This window comes from Bos grunniens, chromosome X, assembly GCF_055505025.1.
Source record: "Bos grunniens cultivar Pamir isolate PY7600 chromosome X, Bosgru_T2T1.0, whole genome shotgun sequence".
NCBI classification, from domain to species: Eukaryota; Metazoa; Chordata; class Mammalia; order Artiodactyla; family Bovidae; genus Bos; species Bos grunniens.
This window is the reverse complement of record NC_141194.1, coordinates 76,819,406-76,847,254: the sequence shown is the minus strand read 5'-3', so window position 1 is coordinate 76,847,254 and position 27,849 is coordinate 76,819,406. Positions and strand designations below refer to the sequence as shown.

The 27,849-nt window shown below is 36.2% G+C and overlaps 1 protein-coding gene across 10 annotated transcripts in view; it reads left to right on the top strand.

Annotated features, from left to right (window-relative positions):
- Window positions 1–27,646, top strand: part of CHM (CHM Rab escort protein) — a 249,703-nt gene extending 222,057 nt beyond the window's left edge. For all 10 annotated transcript variants that reach the window (XM_086387482.1, XM_086387481.1, XM_086387486.1 and 7 more), the window contains 3 exons: window positions 5,310–5,408; window positions 11,949–12,109; window positions 24,232–27,646. In XM_086387482.1, coding sequence (XP_086243608.1) covers window positions 5,310–5,408; window positions 11,949–12,109; window positions 24,232–24,423 — 452 coding nt within the window. In that variant the 3' untranslated portion in view covers window positions 24,424–27,646. The remainder of the gene's footprint in view (window positions 1–5,309; window positions 5,409–11,948; window positions 12,110–24,231) is intronic.
- The last annotated feature ends 203 nt before the right edge of the window (window positions 27,647–27,849 follow it).

Below are 27,849 nucleotides of genomic sequence, written 5' to 3'. Positions count from 1 at the left end.
GATTTCAGCCCTTTCCCTTTTTTCTTGAGGAGTCTGGCTAGAGGTTCATCATTTTTTAAAAAATATTTTCAAAGAACCAGCTTTTACTTTTCATTGATCTTTTCTATTATTTTCTTTGTCTCTGTTTCATTTATTTCTACTCTGATCATTATGATTTCTTTCCTTCTACTAATTTTGGATTTTTCTGGTTGCTTTAGGTTTAAGGTTAGGTTGTTTGAGGTTTTGTTTGTTTGTTTGTTTCCTGAGGTTGTATTGTATTGCTGTAAACTTTACTCTTAGAACTGCTTTTGCTGCATCCCATAGGTTTTGGATTATTGTGTTTTCATTGTCATTTGTCTCTAGGTATTTTTTATTTCCTCTTTGATTTCTTCAGTGATCCATTGGTTGTTTAGTCTCCACATGTATGTGTTTTTTACAGTTTATCTTTCCCTGTAATTTGTTTCTAATCTCAATATTGTGGTCAGAAAAGATTGCTGATACAGTCTCAGTTTTCTTAAATTACTGCAGCTTGATTTGTGACCTAATGTGTGATACATTCTGGAGAAGTTCTATGTGCACTTCAGAAGTGTACTCTGCTGCTTGTGTATGAAATGATGTAAGAATATTAATTAAGTCCGTCTGATCTAATGTGTCATTTAAAGCCAGTGTTTCATTATTGGTTTTCTGTCTGGGTAATCTGTCCATTGGTGTAAATGGGTCATTAAAAAGTCATCCACTATCGAGTTACTGTCGATTTTCCCTTTTATGGTTATTAACATTTGGCTTATATATCAAGATGATCCTCAATTTCTCTAAGTAGTGACGTGAAGAATTTTTTCATGTGCCTGTTGACCATTTGTATATCTTTGGAGAAATGTTTATTTAGGTCTGCCCATTTTCGATTGTTTTTTTTTTTTTTTTTTTATATTGAGCTGTTTGAGCTTTTCATATGTTTTGGAAATTAAGCCCTTATTGGTGACATCATTTCAAATATTTTCTCCCATTCCATAGGTTGTCTTTTCAATTTGCTTGTGATTTTCTTTGCTGTGAAAAATTTCATGTGTTATTAGGATATGTTGCAGTTTATTTAATTCTAATACAAAGGTAAATATATTGCCAAAAGAGGAATTTGTGACAGAGAACACATTTTGTCATCTTTTATGCCATTAAGCCTTTATTCCTATGCTGAGCTATGCTCAGTCATGTCCTACTCTTTTGTGACCCCATGGACTGTAGCTGGCCAGGCTCCTCTGTCCATGGGATTTTCCAGGCAAGAATACTAGAGTGGATTGTTGTTGCCTTCTCCAAAGGATCTTCCCGGCCCAGAGATCAAACCCAAGTCTCTTGTGTCTCCTGCAATGGCAGGTGGATTCTTTACCACTGAGCCATTTGGCCAATGAAAGTAAAAAGGAACTTAGTTTATAAAAGGTAGATTCAGGATTTAAACCAATTTTCAAGTCAATTATAATCTCACATGATGCCAGTGGGCAACATTTCCAATTCTATTGCATCTTCCAAACTCTTAAGTTATATTTGTTAATTGGTACTAATGAATATAATACTTTTAGGAAAACAGTTGGCCCACTGATCTAATTTGTGATCATTTTTAGCATTTATTCAGCAAGTTAGTTTGATGGAAAGGAGTTAGAATTGGTCACAGAATAGGAAGGAGCATTTTACATAGAGATTCAAATTTTAATAGAAATATGACATGTTCTGGGTATGGTTTTGTGATTACTTTAACCCCTTAAGGTCTTGAAGCCTTTTTGCTCATGTACCCCTCAAACACTTAGAAGTTGGCTTATATAATTTTTCATAAGATTCAAATAATTACCAAGAATGTAGTTTCCAGCAGTACAAATGTTGATGTGGCATAATAAAACAGTAACATCACCCCTTTAAATATATACAATGGAATTTAAGTATCAGAAATATTTGATTGCCACTATCACTCATTTCAAATAATTAATGGAAATAGATTTTTTAAAATTTTCTTAAGGCAGTAAGCTCAGTATTAAAAAAAAACTGTCTTCTGGGTTCAGTAATTCAAATTATTATTTGTATAAAATTAATCAAGCTATCATAAATACATTACAGTTTTGATAAATGATTAAACATAAATTAAATTCCTTGAAATTCATTGCTTAGTAAAGTGGAAGTAGAGGAAGTTGAGTATCTAGACAATGACTTGCTTGGAGTTATTTTTTTTGTTGTTCAGTCACTCAGTTGTGTACAGCTCTTTACAACCCCATGGACTGCAGCACACCAGGCTTACCTGTCCCTCACCATCTCCTGGAGTTTACTCAAACTCATGTCCATTGAGTCGGTGATGCCATCCAGCCATCTCATCCTCTGTCATCCCCTTCTCTTCCTGTCTTTAGTCTTTCCCAGCATCAGGGTCTTTTCCAGTGAGTCAGCTCTTTGTATCAGGTAGCCAACGTATTGGAGCTTCAGCATCAGTCCTTCCAATGAATGTTAAGGGTTGACTTTAGGATTGTCTAGTTTGATCTCCTTGCAGTTCAAGGGACTCTCAAGAGTCCTCTCCAGCACCACAGGAGTTATTTTACCTTGTGAAAAGTCCTCTTGTATCTTTATACACATACCCGAAGTGACTTGCAGCACCTTGTACAAGAGATTATTACAATTACTCAGCATCATTTAGTGACTAAGAGTGGGCATTCCAGAGGCAGACCATGTGGACTTGAATTTCAGCTCTGAGCCTCAGCTCTTCCTTTTACTAATTGCATGACTTTGAGAGATCTGCTTAACTCCACTGTTAACTCTTACCTGTAAAATGAAAATAGTGATTGACTGTTGCATGGGTAAAATGAAATAATACATCAGACATGCTTAGGGTAGTGTCTGACATATGAAAGTTTGCTGTACAGTAAATTCTAGATAATCTTTTCAATTATTTTGAGAATTTCATATAAGTATCTTAAAGTGTCTGTGAGCATTTCTCAGGCAGATTTAAATAATTTAAGGATTATCCACTAATAATTTCCTTACTTCTACCCTGATCGGTCAAATAATTTTCCACATTTTGTACAAGAAGCTAGTAAAGTTTTCCTATGCATTTGTATGCATACATATATTTGTATGCACACATATGTCTTCTTAAGACTGAATACTTAATGTCCACTCATGGCAGGGAAGCAAATGTCTACTCATGGCGGGGAAGCAAATTGTCTTTACCCACAAATATTTGTTAAACACCCATTGAAATTCAGTGAAAGTTATATTTAACAAAGAAGAGGAAAACTGACTCTAAAACTTGCTCTCACTAAAGACTTATGAGATGTATGAAGATTAATAAGCCAATTTTGAAACAAAAACACAACCTCTCTGATTTGAAATGAAACAGTAAATTCAAAGTGACCTAAACAAGAAAGTAATATAGATAACAGGAAGAGCAGATAACAAGAAGCAGGAAGGAAAAACAGTTGTTCATACCTTAAAATTGTAAATCAATCATTTAATAATAATGTAGAATCTAAGCAGAATCAAGGTATATACATTAGCATTAAAGTTATGGGTGTCTTTAATTTTTTCTTCTAAGAATTGTAATAAAACTTGTTAAGCACAAAATGCTAATCTGACGTTATTACTAGAAAATTTTGCTATCATTGCATGAACTGAACTCTCTTACATTGTTAGGAAACATAAGGATATATTTACTTGGTGTATTTCTTTTATATATCCTGATTTATAGAACTAGTAGTTTACTATTAAGATATTTTTTTAAATATACTTTATTTCCTCTAGTACACATTAATTGAATAGGAAAGAACTGGAAAATTAATAACTTTGATGTGAATGTTAGTATTTTGAAGACTGAGATGAGAGGACAATTTCTGTCGAGTGTTACATCAGAGATTTCTACCTTTATAGTTATATACTCTATTTAACTCAGAATTTATCTAGGGACTTTAAACTTCCCACCAAAGTTATATAACAGTTGAAAATTTTTATTTCGTTAGGAAATAAAATATTTCATTATTTTCATTAGGAATAATTTTGTTGTGAAGGTTGTTTACCTTTTGAAGTAATTAGTACCATATATCCTTCAATATCCCAGAACCAATGGGAATCGTTATTACATTCATATAAAAACATTGCTTAAATAGAATGGGTATTTTATTGGCCATACATAAGACAGAAACTTCTTTAGAATATCACTTTAGTTGGTAAACCTGGAGAAAATACTACAAAATTTTATTTTAGTTCACATGGTTATTAAAAGCCCTTCTATGCTTAGATATATTTAAAGAGAATTCTATTCTGATGTTACATTTCTGTTGTAAACTTTGAACTATCTTCCTGAGGTTTAAAAAAGTCTACTAGCCTAAAATAAACTTTTAGAAAAGAAGCACATGTACTTCTCTATTGGGGTTTTAGGAGCAGGAATGTCTCAGTTCTTATACTTTTCTCTAATATGTATTTTTTTCTTCCATAATTCTTTTCTGCCCTAAGCCCTTTACAGAACCACAAGAATTACTCCCATTTAGGGATCCACTTAGTTCTTCCTTTCAGTACATAGACCCTTTTGTCCTTCCTTTACCCTATGTATTAATATGTAGGCCTTTAGGAATTCTAAGTGCCTTAGACTGCAGTATTTCACTTCTGTGATGGGCCTTTTTGTACATGATATTCTAACCCAGACATTCTTTGAAGTCCAGGCCTCATGAATCTGTAAATGCAAAACAAAATGATTTGGAAATCCTGAAAATATTACAGACTGTTTTGACTTGTGCCATATTATAGACCTTTAAGTATATGTATGATTTAAACTAAGCTAACAGTATTCCCCAAAAGCTTTCTTAGAGAACCCTATAATGAATAGATGATTGGTTTTTAACTTATCAGTAAAGTTTGCATAAATGGTCTTTTCAGTCTGAAGAATATGAAGTGTGTTCTTAAAAGTAAATAGATAGTCCACTTTTAGTCTTTTTTTTTTTATACACTATTTTGCTTGGCAATCCTTTATCCACCTTTGTTGGGAATGTTTTAAGAATAGCTTAAGCTCTTTCTATGAACACAGGTTTCCTAAGCTTTTTCACTGTGCTGATTTGACAAAACCATCCACTGGCACTTCATGAGTCTCAATGTGCTCCCTCTTAGTTAACGTGTATTTTCGCTATACAGTTAACACACATAGCCTATTGCTTTGGTTTTCACATGCCGCCATCACTAGATCATAAGCTTCTTAAAGGCAGGGGCCATGACTTACTTGATTCTCTTCCCCCATGGCACCAGCTTAGTGGCTTGAATATTAGTACACAGTGAAATTTGTGATATGCAGGAAACTCAAAATATTTTTTTTTTAACAGATTTGGTTCATTTGACTTGTACATCTTCTAAAACAGCAAGAGAAGATTTAGAACCAGTTGTGCAGAAATTGTTTACTCCATATACTGAAACGGAGATAGGTAAGAACCATAATCAGTGATTCATGATGTAAAGGTAATATGACCACTTACTCTTCTTAGAGATGTCTTAAAGGTTTCTGTAGCCTGAACTGAAATCTGTTATATTCAGCACCAGTACTTAAATGTTTTCCTAGGATGATTAACCATATTCTCTTCCTAAAAATAGGATAGTTTCTGTAAGGATAAAGGAAAATATACATCTCACACACAGTGTATATATTAAGTGCAAAACTATACATTTATATGTGTACATACTTGCATAGAAAAAAACTGTCAGGATATCTGTCAATCTTGGTGAAATTATAGGTAATATATTTTTTTTAATTTTCTTTATTTTATAGATGTTGTACAACAAGCATATATTCCTTTATCAGAAAAAGTTTTCTTCATTTATTAAGGAAAAAAAAAACTTGGTTCGACTGAGAGATTAAACTATTAATTGGCAAATGCAGGAATCCTTCCTGACCAATAATTGTCTTTTAATGCATAGTATGTTAGTGATGTGATATTTAGCTTTCAAGATATATATATCACTTTGCTACTTACTCATGGTGGAAAAATGCTTTCCAGCCATAAATTTTGTAACTTTTCTCCCCACATCATAGGGTAATTCTTATAGATATGAATGGAGCAAATTGTAGTGAATCTTGTGTATAATTGATCAAAACGTAGCCTAATCGATCTTATTCATTTATATGAAGTGATGGTGATTTTCATTATAGGATTATCATGTCCAATTGAATTCTGGCCAGTTTCCTCATTGATTCATATGTCTTCATTTTCTTTGAATGCTATGTTTGTTCAGGCAACAATTTATTTCCTCCCTACTTCCTGTGTTTCCTTTTAGTTCATCTCCTGTGTGTCTTGCTTGTTTTCTTTGCAGAGACAGTGCATAAAGGGGCATTTACATAGGAAAACAAACTGATCCTTTCTGAGGAGCTGTATCTGTATAATTAATTTCATTTTGAGCTGCCTGAATCAAATCCTGCAACCTGAAAATTTATTTCACTTTAGTTTAGAATTTAATTTGTTCCATATTTACTTTCTTTAATTAAAAAATCTCATATAATTATTAGTATTATTGTTAAAAATTTGATTGCAGAGTTATGGTACACAACAATATTCTTAACTGTAATATGAAATCAGTTTTATCTTTGGCTTTAATTACCTTGCTTATAAAAACTCTGAATTCCTTCTTTTTTCTGAAGTTTTTCATAATTTTTTTGTAATTTCATTGTGTGGTGGTCTCAAATAATATACTAAATTTGAGTCTTGTCTCATTGCTCTTCACTTTTTAAATGCATATAATTTTCTTTTTTAAAAGGCAAATTTATATGTTCATTCCTTAGCATCTTCTAGCCATTTTAGATTTTTAAGCATTAATCTTAATGGTTAATATGATCCCATTTTGAAATGATGTATGGTTCAGAACATGAGTGAAATTCTTCAGTAAGAACTATGTGCTCAGAGGGGTCATCAGGTGCACTGAGGCACTGAAAAGCTAGTTTTCACTGATACATAGGCCTTTTTATCATCAGGATGAGATAGTGGTCATATTTTAATTAAAATGTCAGAACAAATACTGTTGGAGTTATTGAAAATGAATCACCAGATAAAGTGAGCACTGGGCCATGGCAGGTCAAAGAGGCAAAGTCACCTGGAGAAGAGAACTCAATTCATTTTCCTGCCTAAATGAGGAAGAAGGAACTTTATGAACAATATGAACTTTTAATACATTAAAGCACATTTTTCTCTATAGCAAAAGCCCCTGTTTTCATGGACTGGTGGCTTGTACTGTTAATGTTTTAATTATCTTTATATTTCACAATGATATGAAACCTTATGCTTTAGAGCTTTATAAATATTTTGTCTTAAAGTGCATGCCAGAAGAATAACATTATTTAAGCTTATTTTCTTTTTATTCGAGTTCTATGTTCTGTGTAGTGCTTGTGTTTCATGAGCTTCCGTGAAAGTCAGCCTAGTCACTTTAATGAAGTTTATTTATTGTAAAATGTAATGTTCTCTTCTCAAACACAGTACTACTTTTCCTATGTATCTGAGAAATTCAGTGTCCTTGCCTTCTGTTCTCTCTCCTTCCTGGTTCATGCTTAAGGTATCAACTAGAGCTCTTATCATATGCTATGCCTTAAAGAAGCATTTGTACTGATACTTCCAAGAGCCCTACTTCCCAGGCCCTTTTAAGAACATCAGAGATCTCTAAATTCTTCCCTGCTTCACAGTGCAAGGACATTTCAGATGTTTTATGCTTAATAAACCTGATTCTATGGGTGAGAAAATGAGGTGATTGCTCACCATTCATAGGTGCAATAATTCTTCAATAATCCATGCATGTGTGCATGCTCAGTCACTCAGTCATGTCTGACTCTTTGCAACCAAATGGACTATAGCCCGCCTGGCTTCTCTGTCCATGGAATCTTCCAGGAAAGAATACTGGAGTGGGTTGGCATTTCCTTCTCCAGAGTATCTTCCCAACCCAGGCATCAAACCCATATCTTCTGCATCTCCTGCATTGGTAGGCAGATTCTTTACCACTAGTACCACCTGGAAAGTCCCTAGATTCCATAATATCCTTCTAAACACTGGTAGAATTTTCCTAAGTATTACTTATTTTACTCAGGAAATTAAGATTTTTCCATACAAACTGAAGCAGAAATTTCATTAGTACAGTATCTTCAAATGTGTGCCATGTAGTATCATGACTTGTACCATCTTCTTTCTCTTTTTCCCTCCATTGGGCACAACATGTGGAGTGTTACCTCATTCCATCTCGTCAGTTCCTATCTCAAAAAGCAGCACTGCCTAAAAACAGGAATTCCCTTTATAGATGTCATTTTGAAAAAGGTGGCAGATGAGGGTATTCAGAATTGCTGGACTGAGAAGTCAAAAGCCTTATCTTAATTCCTTTTTGTATTTACTGTGTTCAGTCTAGGTGGTATCTATAGTAGTTTCCTACTCTCTTGGTCTCGTGTTAGCTATGTTGCTAAAGTAGTTCACTCTCTCCCTAAACATGACAAGCAACTGTAGACTATTTGTTGCTTTTATTTGGTGCGCCACTGTTGATTTTCTTTGGGCTACTTTGTTCTGTACTTGCCTCAGTTTAATTTGTGCAAGATTTTATTCTAAATTACCTATTCCTTGTTTAGTCTTTGCACAGTCTAATTGAAATGAGCTTTTACAGAAAACCAATTCTATTTCTGGCCAAGTGATGTATTCCTATCCAAACCTTGGCAGCTTTAATATTTTTTGACAATTGTGCACTGCACAATTGCATGTTATTTTTCCAGCTCTCTGCCTTCAAGCTGGCCTCAAAGAAAGATGAAGCAATTATGTTTCTTTCAGGCTTTTAAGGTCAAAGCACGATAACTCCCTTGTATCTAGACCATTTATCTTCAGCCTATGTTAACTTTTCATCTTCGTGGTTTCCTTTCAAAGCTTCAACCTCTATGAAGTTTCTTTCCTAAATTGATTGGATTATTTATTTTCCCTAACTTGTATTGAGTGAAGGCCCTCCTCTGAGCTGGAACTTTCATAAAATATAAGATAAGCTCTCTTAGTATATGCTTAGAAATGGAATGAGCAATATTAAGGGACTTCCAGACCTTAGCCCACTTTTCTGCAATGCTCCTAGAGTCTGGTTTCACAAGTGATAGGCACTATGTTTAATTATCTTCCTGTAACATTTAACAAAACTAAACTCACTAATAAACTTACTAAGAGCCATATGGTTTTTGCTGTGAAATATGAGTATCTTATGTTCCTTAATTTTGTTAGTAAGTAGTCTTTGCCATCTATTGTGTGCTTACACAAAGCTGGTGATACCTTAGACTCATAGATCTTGGCATTAGAAAGGGACATCTTAAAGAATCACTTCATCCAGAGTTTCTGTGTCCTATCACATTAATAATTATGGATTATTCAGGATGAACAAGGAAAAGAACATATTTGGTATTCTTATAGTGGAGATATTTTGAGTTAAGTATAATAAATGGCTGTTTGTCCTGAATTGAGGGATGGGACATTCTTTTTAACTGAATACTACAGTTAGCTAACTTTTCTACACTGATTATAAATTAACAAATAAGATTTAATTAACTAGATAATTATACCTTTAGAATTTTCTTTATGATTCCCATAGTTCCTCATGGTCTTGGGTAATTGTCATGTACATCCATTATTACCATTATACAAAATTTGAGTTTTTCTTCAAATTCAGGCTAAGAAAACACTGTAGTCAATAAATATATTAACAGTAATGTTTTCTGTTTTCAACCAAAGAAAATGTAATTATAACATTTCCAAAGAGGAGGAGCATAAAAATAATTATTAAGATAGCAAGGAATGTTGCTGTTCTGTTACCAAGTCATATGACTTTTCGCAACCGCATAGACTGCAGCACACCAGGCTTCCCTATCCCTTACCATCTCCTGGAGTATGCCCAAGTTCATGTCCATTGAGTCAGTGATGCCATCCAGCCATCTAATCTTCTGTCCCCTCTTCTCCTTCTGCCCTCAGTCTTGGATGGCATCAAGGTCTTTTCCAATTAGTCATTTGTTCACATCAGGTGGCCAAAGTATGGGAGCTTCACCTTCAGCATCAGTCCTTCCAAAGAGTATTCAGGGTTGATTTCCTTTAAGATTGACTGGTTTGATCTCCTTGCTGTCCATGAACTCTCAAGAGTCTTCTCCAGCACCACAGTTTGGAAGCATCATTTCACAGTTTGAAAGCAAGGAATAGGCTTTAGTTATTGAAGTTAATAACTTTTTATAGCATATCATACTACCTGAAAACAGAATTAAAATTAGTTCAAGAATTACTCATTGAACATCTGTTGTATACTACGCTCTGTATTAGGGAACATGAAAATTCCAGAGAATAAGGACTAAGTCTACTTAATCTTTGTATCCCTAGCTCCTAGCCTGATGCCTAACATATATAATAAATGCTTGCTGTAAATGAGAGAATGTGTACTGAAAATAACTTACAGTCTCTTAATCGTATTTTTCTTGTTGGTTGGCATTACTTTTGTAATCTAGTAGGACAGAGTGTTAGTGAGTGAGGATATCCAAGTTTTAATCTTGTATATACTATTTTTTAATAACAGCTTTATTGAGATTCACATACCATACAGTTTACCCATGTACGGTGTAAAATCCAATTTTTTTTTTTAATTTGTTGTTCAAACATCACCACAGTCAATTTTAGAATATTTCCATCACCCTTTAGCCATTAACCTGTTCAATTCAGTTCAGTGGCTCAGTTGTGTCCGACTCTTTGTGACTCCATGAACCGCAGCACGCCAGGCCTCCCTGTCCATCACCTACTGCCAGAGTTCACCCAAATCCATGTCCATTGAGTTGGTGATGCCATCCAACCATCTCATCCTCCATCATCCCCTTCTCCTCCCGCCCTCAATCCTTCCCAGCATCAAGGTCTTTTCAAATGAGTCAGCTCTTCACATCAGGTGACCAAAGTATTGGAGTTTCAGCTTCAACATCAGTCCTTCCAATGAACACCCAGGACTGATCTCCTTTAGGATGGACTGGTTGGATCTCCTTGCAGTCCAAGGGACTCTTAAGTGTCTCCTCCAACACCACAGTTCAAAAGCATCAATTCTTCAGCATTCAGCTTTCTTCACAGTCCAACTCTCACTTCCGTACATGGCCACTAGAAAAACCATAGCGTTGACTAAACAGACCTTTGTTGGCAAAGTAATGTCTCTGCTTTTGAATGTGCTATCTAGCTTGGTCATAACTTTCCTTCCAAGGGGTAAGTGTCTTTTAATTTCATGGCTGCAATCACCATCTGCAGTGATTTTGAAGCCAAAAAAAATAAAGTCTGACACTGTTTCCACTGTTTTTTTTTACATTAACCTATACTTTCCCTCAGTTCCTCCCCAACTGAAGGTAACTGTAATCTCCTTCATATCTTTTCTTTATTAGCTAAGTGTCATACGCTTATCGGATCTTAGTTCCCCAACTGGGGATTGAACCTCAGCCATAGCAGTGAAAGCACCAAGTCTTAACCACTGGACTTTCAGGGAATTTCCCTACTCCCTGTCTATAGATTTTTCTATTCTGGTCTTCTCATAGTCCTAGGTATAGTATTGACTTTATAATATTTTAAGTTGGTTTATCCATGTGAAACATAAGAAAATCTGTTTATGTTAACTTCTTACTTCACTGGCATAATTTAAAGATGAATATGATCATAAGCACTTTGATACTAGTGATGAGAAATAAGAAAAGTCTAAGGAAATGTGATTGGATTTAAATCTAAGTAACTTACTGATAATCAAAATAATTTTTAAATCTAACTTGTCTTAGGTTGAAAAGCCATCATCGCTTGAAATATCAAATACATGTATTAGAGTGTGCATATGCAGATATACTTTTGTTGAAATACAAAGCTCTGATTTACTATAATGTATAGTTACAACTTTGTTAGTAATTGGCTACATATTATAGTAATTGAGAGGTATGCTGTACTTTAGATAAACATAAAATTTATGTTTACATTTAGAAAATGAAGAAATTGAAAAGCCAAGACTTCTATGGGGTCTTTACTTCAATATGAGAGATTCTTCAGATGTCAACAGGAACACTTATAATGATTTACCATCAAACGTTTATGTCTGCTCTGGCCCAGACTGTGCTTTAGGAAATGATAATGCAGTCAAACAGGTAAGGCTGTTGGTCTTTCTCAGTTTTAGATTAAGAAGTTGGTGTGGTAGGGAAAGTGAATTGTTTTTTCCTCTAAGAGGTGGGAAAAGAGACTAAAAAAGCATCTTTATCATTTAATACCATCTCTGTAATTTGCTCCTAAACATTTTCTCTCTGAACAACAAAGCCACATTAAATATATTTCAAATGTAGTATCAAATATTGTCCTGGTCTTGAATATAATGATGAAATACAAGAGAATATTTATGAGTTCCATTTTGGGAATAAGGATAGAAGGTCTTAGAAATACATATCCAGAAAATGAATTTATAATGCCAATATTCTAAAGAGACATTGCTTCTAATTTAAATTGTGGTCTATCAGTGTATTTGGAAATACATGAACTTTTTTCCTCTTTAAACTTGAGTCATTTCAAAAGGTGTGCAACTGGTAAGGCACACAAAATGTATTTTGTAAATGGCATTTTTAAGGCACATTTTTATCATGGAAAAGAACATAGTTTTTCACAGTAAACATGATTCCTTTAATGTTTTGACACAAGCTGGTGTCCAAAAGCTACTATAATAACTGCTGAGGAGTATGTTAAATCAAGGTTGAATTTGTGACAGCACTCCTGGGCAGGGCTATAAAGGTACAAGGTAGGTGACACAAAATGCCAAAAGTGAATTATGACTCTACTAAGCTGAATATTCATATGCATGTACAAATATACTTTTCTGCACTTGACTGAAAGAGAAGAGCAGAAAATACTGTTTTTGAGGCATAAGTCTAACCTTTTCACCAGTATAGTTAGTGCATCTATCTATTGAATCAATAAATGGATAATTTAACATTTTTCTAAGACTACAGGTGGAAATTTCATTCCCCCTAGTGGCAAGGATCTTATAAGAGCAAATGGCTTCTTTGAGCCTTTAATCTAATTTTTCAGCATAGCAGCAAGGCCATGACCCATACATTTACGGTTTTTTGCCAAATTCTTTGTTTTTAATCCTCAGAATCTAATGGTAATCCAGGATAATCATATTTAGTCAATGATAAGAAACAAAAACAGGAAGTCACATCTCTCATCCATTTTTTTGTTCTGTTAGTTTAATAGGAACCCAGAATAGTTCAATATCTACATTTATGGCTTAAAATGGCCCGGTCATTTTTGCTTTGATGTTCCATTTTTTTCCCAAGCAGAAATTACCAACAAGTTATCAGCCAGATAACTTTATTTATCAGTGAACTTTAATGTTTTTAACCAAAATAAAAAGCCTTAAATAAGGACTTAGTATACAAGTGCTAGTGTGATCTAAGATGTAAGCTAGAAGATTATAATTAAAGGATAATTTTATCATGAATTAATTTGCTTCCCAAGAAGATAGACTTGAGTACAATGTTACCACAGAAGAAAACAATAATGCTAGTTTGGGTGCTAATTATTATATGCTATTAATTATAAGTAGGCTTATATTTGTTATATAGCTTTTAACCTCAAATAAGTTTTAGGAGAAATATTATAATGCCTATGTTAAAGGGCATCAATAATAACTTTTAAAAATAGCCAGTTTATTTAGATAAACTGTGTTCTAATTCTAGTATATTATACTGTGTTCATCCCAAATGCTAATTGATGGCTTCTGTCTTCCAAATTGTCTATAAATATCAGAATATCACCTAAGTTTTGCCCATGTAGGAACATAAGCACTCGGAGATTTCCATTTTCCTTTTTTTTTAAGTAAAATGCTTTATTTTACTATTTGTCAAGTTTGCATCTACTGTTCTTATTTGTAAATGTATAGATGTTGAATAACATAGGCCTGTCTCCCTTATGTTTATTTGAAGCTATGATTTGAAGACATTAAAAATAGGAAGTAATCTGTGTTTAATACTCACAAGTTAAAGTTGTATGCAGGAGCATACCAAGACATTCTCGATTATGTAATTCTTTCTGTGACTTGCTAGTTTTGTGGTCTGTGTTCTATTTTTTTTTCTGAACCTCACATAGATACTTCTTTTCTTATATGAGGAATGTTTCATTTACCCATGCATACTGATAAACAGACTGGTCTATAGTCCCTGCTGGTCTATACTCCCAAGGCAGTGATAGCTCACTCCTCTTTCAGGTGTCCCAATTGCCTTGGAGCTGCCACTGCCTTGGGAACAAGAATAGTTAAATAGTGCTGTACTCTGTATTATACTTCAGGTGTGAAATGTGTTAAATTGGCTGATGCTGGACTGGCAGTATAACCACCATTAAAATATTGTTTGTATGGAGAGACCGGCAAATTGCTTATGACTTTTGGTACACAATTTGTAAGTTGAAGATGAGCTTTCTTGGTTGTAAGAACTGTCCAGTTGCTCACATAGTGCAGTAGCATTTACTTTCTCAAGCTATTGAGGGAGAGGGCAATTTTAGCTGTCATATTTCCTGAAGCTTCCATTTACTGTGCATTTTCTATATGCCAAGCACTGTCTTAAGCATTTTATATATATTATCTTATTTAGTCTTCACAACAACTCTATGAGGTAAGTATCTGTTGCATCCCCATTTTACAAATGAGGAAATTAAAGCCCAAAGAGGCTAAATAACTTGGCCAGAGATCACATAGCTGGTAAATTTTGACCCAAGATTTAACCTCAGGTCTGTTGGACCCCACTGCTTGTACACACATGTAGTATACAGTGCTTTCATCTTGTTAATGTAGATGCATCCTAAATACATTAAACTACTAGACTGACAAAATATTTGTTTTTAGACTTCCTTGTAGCTCAAATGGTAAAGAATCTGCCTACAATGCAGGAGACCAAGGTTTGATCCCTGGGTTGGGAAGATCTTCTGGAGAAGGGAATGGCAATCCACTCCAGTATTCTTACCTGGAAAATCCCATAGACATAGAAGCCTGGTGGGCTACAGTCCACGGGGTCACAAAGAGTTGGACATGACTGAGTGACTAACACACACAATGTTAAGTAAACATTAGGAATATCTAAACTACTCAGCTTTTTTTCTCTGTACTTCCCAGTATAAGGAAACTAAGTCACAATATAATTAGCCCTTTTAAATTATTTTAACTACATGAAAGCCTTTACCCTTTAAGCTTACTTCTGGCTTTAAAAGGACGAGGAAGATTAACAGTTGACAATTAAGTACTCTGAACCGACCTCTTTGTGTAACTCTCAGAATTGTGGCTTAGTTGGCAAATGAAATGAAACACACCAAGAAGCTTCCAGAAGACCTTCCAGAAAGTGATGGCGCTAAAATGTTCCAGCAGTTGGAAAGAGAGGAGAGACTTGGGAAAGGCCGGAGTCTGGCCATGGGAAATTGGCAACAACAGGGGCCAGTGGCAGATGGCTTAAAGGGGGATTTCCACATCAGGTAGTGTACAAATAAGGGCAGGACAGCAAAACCTGCAGTTGGTTGGCAGTCTTAGGACACATGTTGTTCATGACAGGAATATACAGAAACAGATTGAGTGGGATCCAGCCACGGAAATTGGGGTTCAGGGGAATGTATCCTATAGAGAGGTGGCAAAAGAGAGACAAGGTGTAAGATACAGAGGAACTGGAGTAGAAGTAAAAGAAAGTAATAATGATTATAGTATTTATATTCAATATTTGCACAATATATAATTTCTAAAATTCTTCCATTTATATATATCCTTACATGTATAGCTACGTGTGTGTGTGTGTGTGTATGTAAACTGTATTGTAGAGATGTTGGATATAAATATTACAACATACATTACATACATGTACATACATATGCGTACATCATATATATAGAGAGAGAGAGAGATTCTATTCCATGCCTGGCACTACGGATTCAGAGTTAATTAAAACCTAGTCATCATTCCTGGGTGAATCACTGTGTGGTAAAGGATAAAATACTTTGGCCACCTCATGTGAAGAGTTGACTCATTGGAAAAGACTCTAATGCTGGGAGGGATTGGGGGCAGGATGAGAAAGGGATGACAGAGGATGAGATGGCTGGATGGCATCAATGACTCGATGGACATGAGTTTGGGTGAACTCCGGGAGTTGGTGATGGACAGGGAGGTCTGGCATGCTGCAGTTCATGGGGTCACAAAGAGTCAGACACGACTGAGCAACTGAACTGAACTGAACTGAACTGAAAGGAGAAAAACATATAAACAAATGACATTGCAGTGTGGTATATACAATAAAAGAATGATATCAGGACTTCTCTGATGGTCCAGTGGTTAAGACTGCATTTCCAATACAAGGAGTGCAGGTTCAATCCCTGGTTGGAGAACCAGAGATTGAAGATCCCACATGCTGCATGGTGAGGCCGTAAACAAATAAACAAAAGAATAGATTAAAAAAAAAAAAAGAATGATATTGAAAGTACAAAGGTAAAATAAAGGAGCCACAAGTTCTATCTAGGAGTCAGAGAACCTTACACAGAAGGATATAAAAGATGAGTAGCAATTTTTCATCCAAATGGAAGACAATCAAATTGAAACATTCCATACATGATAGCATTTGCACCAGCCTAGGCTGTAAACATCATAGTTTAAGAAGTCAGTCAGTCAGTTCAGTCATTCTATTGTGTCCAACTCTTTCTGACTCCATGAACTGCAACACTCCAGGCCTCCCTGTCCATTACCAACTCCCGGAGTTTACTCAAACTCATGTCCACTGAGTCAGTGATGCCATACAACCGTCTCATCCTCTGTCATCCCCTTCTCCTCCCGCCTTCAATCTTTCCCAGCATCAGGGTCTTTTCCAGTGAGTCAGTTCTTCGTATCAAGTGACCAAAGTATTGGAGCTTCTTCAGCATCAGTCCTTCAAGTGGATATTCAACACTGATTTCCTTTAGTATGGACTGGTTGGATCTCCTTGCAGTCCAAGAAACTCTCAAGAATCTTTTCCAACACCACAGTTCAAAAGCATCAATTCTTCGGCACTTGGCTTTCTTTATAGTCCCAATTCTCACATCCATACATGAAGAAAAGACTCTATACATGGACATCACCAGATGGTCAACAACGAATCAGATTGATTATATTCTTTGCAGCCAAAGATGGAGAAGCTCTATACAGTCAGCAAAAACAAGACCAGGAGCTGACTGTGGCTCAGATCATGAACACCTTATTGACAAATTCAGACTGAAATAGAAGAAAGTAGGGAAAACCACTAGACCATTCAGGTATGACTGAAATCAAATCCCTTATGATTATACAGTGGAAGTGAGAAATAGATTTAAGGGCCTAGATCTGATAGATAGAGTGCCTGATGAACTATGGAATGAGGTTCGTGACATTGTACAGGAGACAGTGATCAAGACCATCCCCATGGAAAAGAAATAAACAAAATGGCTGTCTGGGGAGGCCTTAGAAATAGCTGTGAAAAGAAGAGAAGTGAAAAGCAAAAGGAGAAAAGGAAAGATATGACCATCTGAATGCAGAGTTACAAAGAATAGCAAGAAGAGATAAGAAAGCCTTCCTCAGCGATCAATACAAAGAAATAGAGGAAAACAACAGAATGGGAAAGACTAGAGATCTCTTCAATAAAATTAGAGATACCAAGGGAACACTTCATGCAAAGATGGGTTCGATAAAGGACAGGAATGGTATGGACCTACCAGAAGCAGAAGATATTAAGAAGAGATGGCAAGAATACACAGAAGAACTGTAAAAAAAGATCTTCATGACCCAGATAATCACGATGGTGTGATCACTGACCTAGAGCCAGAAATACTGGAATGTGAAGTCAAGTGAGCCTTAGAAAGCATCACTACGAACAAAGCTAGTGGAGGTGATGGAATTCCAGTTGAGCTATTTCAGATCGTGAAAGATGATGCTGTGAAAGTGCTGCACTCAATATGCCAGCAAATTTGGAAAACTCAGCAGTAGCCACAGGACTGGAAAAGGTCACTTTTCATTTCAATCCCAAAGACAGGCAATTCCAAAGAATGCTCAAACTACCACACAATTGCACTCATCTGACACGCTAGTAAAGTAATGCTCAAAATTCTCCAAGCCAGGTTTCAGCAATATGTGAACCGTGAACTTCCAGATGTTCAAGCTGGTTTTAGAAAAGGCAGAGGAACCAGAGATCAAATTGCCAACATCTGCTGGATCATGGAAAAAGCAAGAGAGTTCCAGAAAAACATCTATTTTTGCTTTATTGACTATGCCAAAACCTTTGACTGTGTGGATCACAATAAACTGTGGAAAATTCTGAAAGAGATGGGAATACCAGACCACCTGTGAAAAATTCTGAAAGAGATGGGAATACCAAACCACCTGATCTGCCTCTTGAGAAATTTGTATGCAGGTCAGGAAGCAACAGTTAGAACTGGACATGGGAAAAAGACTGGTTCCAAATAGGAAAAGGAGTACGTCAATGCTGTATCTTGTCACCTTGTTTATTTAACTTATATGCAGAGTACATCATGAGAAATGCTGGACTGGAAGAAACACAAGCTGGAATCAAGATCGCCGGGAGAAATATCAATAACCTCAGATGTGCAGATGATACCAACCTTATGTCAGAAAGTGTAAAGAAACTAAAAAGCCTCTTTATGTAAGTGAAAGTGGAGAGTGAAAAAGTTGGCTTAAAGCTCAACATTCAGAAAACTAAGATCATGGCATCTGGTCCCATCACTTCATGGCAAATAGATGGGGAAACAGTGGAAACAGTGTCAGACTTTATTTTTGGGGGCTCCAAAATCACTGCAGATGGTGACTGCAGCCATGAAATTAAAAGACACTTACTCCTTGGAAGGAAAGTTATGACCAACCTAGATAGTATATTCAAAAGCAGAGACATTACTTTGCCAACAGAGGTTCGTCTAGTCAAGGCTATGCTTTTTCCTGTGGTCATGTATGGATGTGAGAGTTGGACTGTGAAGAAAGCTGAGCGCTGAAGAATTGATGCTTTTGAACTGTGGTGTTGAAGAAGACTCTTGAGAGTCCCTTGGACTGCAAGGAGATCCAACCAGTCCATTCTGAAGGATATCAGCCCTGGGATTTCTTTGGAAGGAATGATGCTGAAGTTGAGACTCCAGTACTTTGGCTACCTCATGCAAAAATTTGACTCACTGGAAAAGACTCTGATGTTGGGAGGGATTGGGGGCAGGAGGAGAAAGGGACGACAGAGGATGAGATGGCTGGATGGCATCACTGACTCGATGGACATGAGTCTGGGTGAACTCTGGGAGTTGGTGATGGACAGGGAGGCCTGGCGTGCTGCGATTCATGGGGTCGCAAAGAGTCGGACACGACTGAGCAACTGAACTGAACTGAACTGATACATGACTACTGGAAAAACCATATCTTTGACTAGACGGACCTTCGTTGACAAAGTAGTGTCTCTGCTTTTTAATATGATGTCTAGTTTGGTCATACCTTTTCTTCCAAGGAGTAAGCGTCTTTTAATTTCATGGTTGCAGTCACTATCTGCAGTGAATTCGGAGCCCCCAAAAATAAAGTCTGTCACTGTTTCCATTGTTTCCCCATCTATTTGCCGTGAAGTGATGGGACCAGATGCCATGATCTTAGTTTTCTGAATGTTGAGTTTTAAGCCAGCTTTTTCACTCTCTTCTTTCACTTTCATCAAGAGACTCTTTAGTTCTCCTTCACTTTCTGCCATAATGGTGGTGTCATCTGCATATCTGAGGTTATTGATATTTCTCCCAATAATCTTGATTCCAGCTTGTGCTTCCTCTAGCTCAATGTTTCTCATGATGTACTCTGGTTATAAGTTAAATAAGCAGGGTGACAAGATACAGCCTTGACGTACTCCTTTTCCTATTTGGAACCAGTCTGTTTTCCATGTCCAGTTCTAACTGTTGCTTCCTGACCTGCATAGAGATTTCTCAGGAGGAAGGTCAGGGGGTCTGGTATTCCCATCTCTTTCAAAATTTCCACAATTTGTTGTGATCCACACAGTCAAAGGCTTTGGCATAGTCAACAAAGCATAAGTAGATGTTTTTCTTTAACTCTTGCTTATTCAATGATCCAGCAGATGTTGGCAATTTGATCTCTGGTTCCTCTGCCTTCTAAATCCAGCTTGAACCTCTGAAAGTTGACGGCTCACATACTGTTGAAGCCTCCAACAAACAGGTAATAGTGTGTAGCAAAATGTCTGAGAAGCAGAGATGAGGTGAAGTAGAAGATGATGAGAACAGAGAAGATAGGCCTGAAGTGTTTTGTTCGCCATAATCATCTTGGATTTTTATCCTATTCAGTTCAGTTCACTTCAGTTGCTAAGTCGTGTCCGACTCTTTGCGACCTCATGAATCACAGCACGCCAGGCCTCCCTGTCCATCACCAACTCCCAGAGTTCACTCAAACTCACGTCCATCGAGTCAGTGATGCCATCCAGCCATCTCATCCTCTGTCGTTCCCTTCTTTTCCTGCCCCCCATCCCTCCCAGCATGAGGGTCTTTTCCAGTGAGTCAACTCTTCACATGAGGTGGCCAAAGTATTGGAGTTTCAGCTTTAGCATCAGTCCTTCCAATGAACACCCAGGACTGATCTCCTTTAGGATGGAATGGTTGTATCTCCTTGCAGGCCAAGGGACTCTCAAGAGTCTTCTCCAACACCACAGTTCAAAAGCATCAATTCTTTGGCACTCAGCTTTCTTCAGAGTCTAACTCTCACATCCATACATGACCACTGGAAAAATCATAGCCTGACTAGATGGACCTTTGTTGGCAAAGTAATATCTCTACTTTTCAATATGCTGTCTAGGTTGGTCATAACTTTCCTTCCAAGGAGGAAGCGTCTTTTAATTTCATGGCTGCAGTCACCATCTACAGTGATTTTTGAAGCCCTAAAAAATAAAGTCTGACACTGTTTCCACTGTTTCCCCATCTATTTCCCATGAAGTGATAGGACCAGATGCCATGATCTTCGTTTTCTGAATGTTGAGCTTTAAGACAACTTTTTCACTCTCCACTTTCACTTTCATCAAGAGGCTTTTGAGTTCCTCTTCACTTTCTGCCATAAGGGTGGTGTCATCTGCATATCTGAGGTTATTGATATTTCTCCTGGCAATCTTTGATTCCAGCTTGTGCTTCTTCCAGCCCAGCGTTTCTCATGATTTAACTCTGCATAGAAGTTAAATAAGCAGGGTGACAATATACAGCCTTGACGTACTCCTTTACCTGTTTGGAACTAGTCCAGTCCATGTCCATGTCCAGTTCTAACTGTTGCTTCCTGACCTGCATATAGGTTTCTCAAGAGGCAGGTCAGGTGGTCTGGTATTCCCATCTCTTTCAGAATTTTCCACAGTTTATTGTGATCCACACAGTCAAAGGCTTTGGCATAGTCAAAAAAGCAGAAATAGATGTTTTTCTGGAATCTCTTGCTTTTTCCATGATCCACTGGATATTGGCAATTTGATCTCTGGTTCCTCTGCCTTTTCTAAAACCAGCTTGAACATCTGGAAGTTCACGGTTCACGTATTGCTGAAACCTGGCTTGGAGAATTTTGAGCATTACTTTACTAGCGTGTGAGATGAGTGCAATTGTGCGGTAGTTTGAGCATTCTTTGGAATTGCCTTTCTTTGGGATTGGAATGAAAACTGACCTTTTCCAGTCCTGTGGCCACTGCTGAGTTTTCCAAATTTGCTGGCATATTGAGTCCAACACTTTCACAGCATCATCTTTCAGGATTTGGAAGAGCTCCACTGGAATTCCATCACCTCCACTGGCTTTGTTTGTAGTGATGCTTTCTAAGGCCCACTTGACTTCACATTCCAGGATGTCTGGCTCTAGGTTAGTGATCACACCATCGTGATTATCTGGGTCATGAAGCTCTTTTTTGTACAGTTCTTCTGTGTATTCCTGCCACCTCTTCTTAATGTCTTCTGTTTCTGTTAGGTCCATACCATTTCTTTCCTTTATCGAGCCCATCTTTGCATAAAATGTTCCCTTGGTATCTCTAATTTTCTTGAAGAGATCTCTAGTTTTTCCCATTCTGTTGTTTTCCTGTATTCCTTTGCTTTGATTGCTGAGGAAGCCTATTCTTTGTAACTCTGCGTTCAGATGCTTGTATCTTTCCTTTTCTCCTTTGCTTTCTGCTTCTCTTCTTTTCACAGCTATTTTAGGGCCTCCTCAGACAGCCGTTTTGCTGTTTTGCATTTCTTTTCCGTAGGGATGGTCTTGATCCCTGTCTCCTGTACAATGTCCCGAACCTCTGTCCATAGTTCATCAGGCACTCTGTTTATCTGATCTAGTCCCTTAAATCTATTTCTCATTTCCAAATTTGATTTAGGTCTAGAAGAGTTTTAAGCTAGAACCTGATTGCTTAGCAGGTGAAGAATCTGTCTGCAATGTAGGAGACAAAGGAGACATGACTACCATCCTTGGGTTTGAAAGATCCCCTGGAGGAGGGCATGGCAACCTATTCCAGTATTCTTGCCTGGAAGTTCCCGTGTCATAGAAGCCTGGTGGGGCACAATCAATGGGGTTGCAAACAGTCGTACACTACTGAGCAACTAAGCACAAGGCATAAACAGAATTTCATTTTCCATTGACCCCTCTGAGGGCAGCATAAAGATGGATTACACAGGAGAATCCTAGAGACAAATTGACTAGTCCAGTTCTGAGATATTGCAGTTGTCCCAGGGAAAGATGGTGCATGTCTGGTCTGTGTCTCTAAGAACAGATGGAGTCAAGAACTAAAAGAACCAAATCAATAGGATTTGGTAATTGCCTCCAGAGAGTGAAGAGGAAAAAGAACTTCTTCACGTAGACTAGGTAGAGATAAAAGACAAAATGACCATTAGAGTAAAGTGTGAGATAGAGGCTCTGTCTGGCACCAGTCCTCCTGTTTCTAGAGACTAAATGTCTCCTTCAAAGATGTATATAATGTGATCCCTGGGTGGAAGCAAGCAAAGCAGGCATTTCAAATATTTAATTTGAAAATAACCATAGTTAAATGGCAGGTCCAAAAATATACCCTTGAATTATACTTAAGAAGGAAAGAAACTGTTGTATTTACTGGATGCAGGAGTATGCAATTAGAGATGGCCAGCTAGCAAATGGTTTTAATTTTACAACCCATATAATGTATTTTGCAGATGCTTGACTCCACCATTGCAGTGCAAAAGCAGCTATAGATAGATAAATGAGAGTGACTGTGTTCCAATAAAGCTTTATTTATGAAAACAGACAACAGGCTGGATCTGGCCTGTGGGCCATAGTTGTCAACTCCTGGCCTAATAGATGACCTTGTGTGTACATTGGCACAGAGGGTTAAAGTGGTACAGACAGACATTGTAAACTTTAAAGCAAAACAACCATATATATTAAAACCCTTTAATGACTTTCTTTTACCAGTAGGGTAGCATGCAAGCTACCTAACTTGGCAGGGACCCCTATCTAACAAAGAAATGTATTCATCTAAATAAAACTAGAAATATGTTTAGAATAGAATAACAATGCTACTTGCCACATTTACATTCTTGTATGTGTGTATATATTTGTTGTTTTTAATTAAGATCACGTTTACTTTCTTATTCTCTTACCCTGCCAGACTAAGCTCAGCTTAAATCTCGACATTTTAATTTCTGTTATTATTAATAACAGTGATAGCAGTTACCATATAAAGAAGCTTATGCTCTTCTATGCTGTAGACAAAAAGAGCAAGGCTCAGACGCTAATTAAACATTCCCTAGATCACATCACTGTTGCATTTGGCATGGTTTTCTATTCAGAGTCCATAGTCTTGGATTATGTAATACTCCTCAAAGCAGAGGGAAGAAAAATAGAAAAGCAAATAGTTGAACAATGAACAATGTTCTTGATTTGAACAGTTGTTAAAATTGGTATACACTAAATTAGACTACAGATATCACAGATAAGCTCTATTAAGAAATTATATAAAGAATATTAAAGGACATTTTATTTCTACTGACTCGTAGAATAAATGACCTTAAAGTCTTGACTGGGCACCTAATCAAGTACTGATATACTTAAAGGGTGGGTCTGAATGAATGTATTTGAGTTCTGAAAGCAGACTTTAGAAGATTATGTATGCTGTGTAAAGTTCTGTAACTTAATGATTATAAGGATGATACTTCATTTTTTAAATTGTTCCAAAAAGATTCATACATTTTAAGTTAGTGTTCAAAAACTATTGTGCCCTTTCTTCCCTTGCCAGGCTGAAGCACTTTTCCAACAAATCTGCCCCAATGAAGACTTCTGTCCTCCCCCACCGAATCCTGAAGACATTATCCTTGATGGAGACAGTTTACAACCAGAGGCTTCAGAATCCAGTGCCTTACCAGAGGCCAGCTCAGAGACTCCCAAAGAAAGCTCAAATCTGAGAAACCCAGAGGAGCCCTCTAAATAATGAGTATATACCAAACTGGATACCACGCTGTGGAAAATCCTCCTAGCCTGAGAGTCTTCTTGATGGAAGAACTGTTTGAAAAATGTTACAAAACAGCAGCCAGTTAACATGCAGAATTACCAGTAAAAACAATAAAAGATATCCAAAAGGGGATTTTCCTTAAAGAGGACATTCTAAGACCACAAAACACGTTGTAAAGCACATTGACTTGCCTGCTTTAAGATACCAAACCTGTGGAATTAGCAGATAAAAATTATAAAGTGGATTGATTCCCAAAAATACAGCTATGTTTATGAAAGTAATCCTATGCATTATTAATAATTCCGTGGTATTAGGACAGTTCTGCCTGCGCTTTGCTTGAAAGCCACATATTTGGAATTGGCTCCCAAATTTCCTTTGATTATTTGAGTTATATTTTCTTTATGGGTGTGAGCATCGTGACACAAATGATGAAAGTATATGTAGATATAGTTGAAAAAAATTAAAGTGTCATAATCCAAGAAGGAGCCTGTGTTTGAAATAGAGGTTTGTTTTGTTGTCTATCTTGAGGAGAATGGAAGATACTATATTAAAGTAGACACTTTTACAAACAAGTCATGAGTCCCTTACTCAGTGTTTTTGTTTTTTTTTTTTTAATGTTAATAGTATTTGTATTTGAGTCCTGAACATTCTACGAAGCTCAGTACTAGAGAAATGAAAGGAAAGATTTGAATAGGCTCCTTTGGTGTTTGGAAATTCTTTCTAGTTGAGTACCATTTCATCCTAGCTATGCTGATATTAGGCAAATATGATGATATTTGCAAATTGCCTAATATGATGATATTAGGCAAATTGTGTACTTTCTGCAGCTCAGTTTCTCCACATGAGTACTGTATAAGAATTATTTTGAAGATATATGCAGTGCTATCCTTAGAATTATTTTTCTGGAATAAAAATTCTTTCAGAATTTTCTCATTGACTTGGGGGTGAATATCAGATCTCATGCAGCAAATAATTGTTTGCTGTCACTTCCCCCAACACAATAAATCACAGTGTTTTTATTGCATTAAGCTTTTAAAATAAAAATCTATTTCTTAAATTAGTATTTAATATTCTTATAGAAAAGTAAACAAAGTAACATATAGAATTATGGTTTTAAATCTTAATAAGGAAAACACTCTATAAACTCTTCATATTCCTTTTCTAGTAATTAGACCTGAAACCACCAATGACTCTAAACAGAATATGACAATTGATAAACCCTAATATGCACTTAACATAAAAATATAAGGGCTGTGAATAGACAGCAAATCTAGGTACAGTGAGTGCCTGTATTAAAATCTTTCCAAATGCTGAGCTCTGATGATTTCCCTTCTTTGAGCAATAGTTTGGACTTAACAACTTATTTGAATAAATAAATTCATTGAAAGTGTATTGTCATGCTGTCTGGCCTGTATTGCTGATCAGAGAGCCATGGCTACAGTAGAAAGCACATAGTTCTTACATTCTTCAGCTGTAGCAGGGCTTTGACCTCTCCAGATTTCAGCTGGCTCTTTAAGGTCACAGACTCATGAGAAATGGAAAGAATGTAGCTCTTGCCTCAACTTTTAACCCCCCAGCAGGGTTTAAAGTCAGCAGATATAGCTGAATCCAGAGGAAAATCTTCCAAGCCTCTCAGGCTACTTCTAACCCCTCTCCCCATTGCACAGCCTTTACCCTATCTCTTTAATCCCCTCTATCCCTCTCTTCCCTTTTTATAATGTTATACAAATCAGGGACAATAGAATTACATTATAACCTACTTTGTTATGTGGATTCAGATCTGTCTTAAATTATATTTCCTGAAACCCAACTATGGCATGTGCTAAATGCACAATATACACCTATAAGCACTGGGTATTGGTCCTGCCCTGCAGTACCAGCAATATAAAAGGTTCCACTATATGAGAGCATTGAGTTTGAATACAAATGCAGTAAGCTGTACCAATTAAAATATCGTACTTTGTTATAGTCTTATACTTTGTTATAGTCTTAGAGTTAAGGCCTCTTGATATATCATGCACACTTAAGTAAACAGCCAATCAGGGTAGACCCAGAATAACTAGAAAAATTCTGATAGCTTTACTATAGTTCTCTGAACAATGAAGGATACTCTGTGGTCTTGTGGCCCAATCTATACTGTACCCTTTTTCATCCATTAGCCAGTATCAGAATTTCTCTTCTGGATTATTTATTAATACTGTTGAAATGTTTAAAAGCTCCTGAATATCATTAGTTATGATTAAGATAATACACAGCTGTTTAAAACTTTGTGTTAGAAAACTTTAGATACTTCCTTTTGCCTCAGAATATAATAGAAATTATTCTAAAAACATTATTTTCAGCTGTCTTACTTAAAATACTTGTTTTCATAGCTTTAAAGAAAAGCCTTTCGGTTTTATTGTAAAACCATAAGCATGAAGTCATATGAATAAAATTTAGATGTTTGTACATGATGCGGAAATTTCATTTGCTAATTTTAAATTTTGAAAATTGCTGTTATCAAAGAATTGTTATTCCTGTGTTTAAAATGTTTGTGTTATGCATGCTTCTTATTAGCCAAAAGTGATAATACCATTCAGTTCAGTCATCAATATGAAAACAGATTACTAACCCTATGTTGCTACTGTATTTTTGTCTAGTTGGTATGCCTGCCCAGAAAAAAAAAAAAAAATATATATATATATATATAATAAACATATATTTTTCTACAGGAAAACTGAGTTATAATTTTCCCATCTGCTATTATACTTAGCTGCTTATAGAAAATTGGTCATGTTAATGGTTAACTTTTGGAATAGTAATTTCTGAGATTGGCAGCCCTCTGCCCAAAATAATGAGCATGCTAATTATTAACTTCTGTCACAGCTATAGTTCTGGAGAAAGCAAAGTATGTCTAAAGTCCTAAAAACCTCAAAAAAATTTTTTTGTTGAAATTTTATTGCTAAATAGTAATGATACTTTAAAGCAATTTTCTTACAGATAAGTATTTACTCCCATTAGGATAATTTCTCTCAACTTTTGATTGATTTTCTTAAGTGCATTTCAGAAAGCATGAATATATGGTTATTAGTAATTTGCACACTGTAACAGTAAGTTTTCAGAGGAAATAGTCTGTTTTAACACCTTTCAGGTGTGGTATCCTATTTTTTAATATTAAAATTTTGTATATATGCCAAGAAATTAAAAATTGTCCTGAAAATGATTTATTTGTTGATATTGGTCTATTATTTAACCTCTCAGTTAATTTTCCAGCTATATATTTGATTTTATTTCTAGGCATCTGCCGACTGTGTCAGGCTTTTGAAAAAGGCAATCAAATGATACATGGGTATGATTTATTTAGCAAACTGTTCTAGATGCCAGCATCAAGCTTCATTCTGTTTGAAATCAGTGTTCTGAGGCATG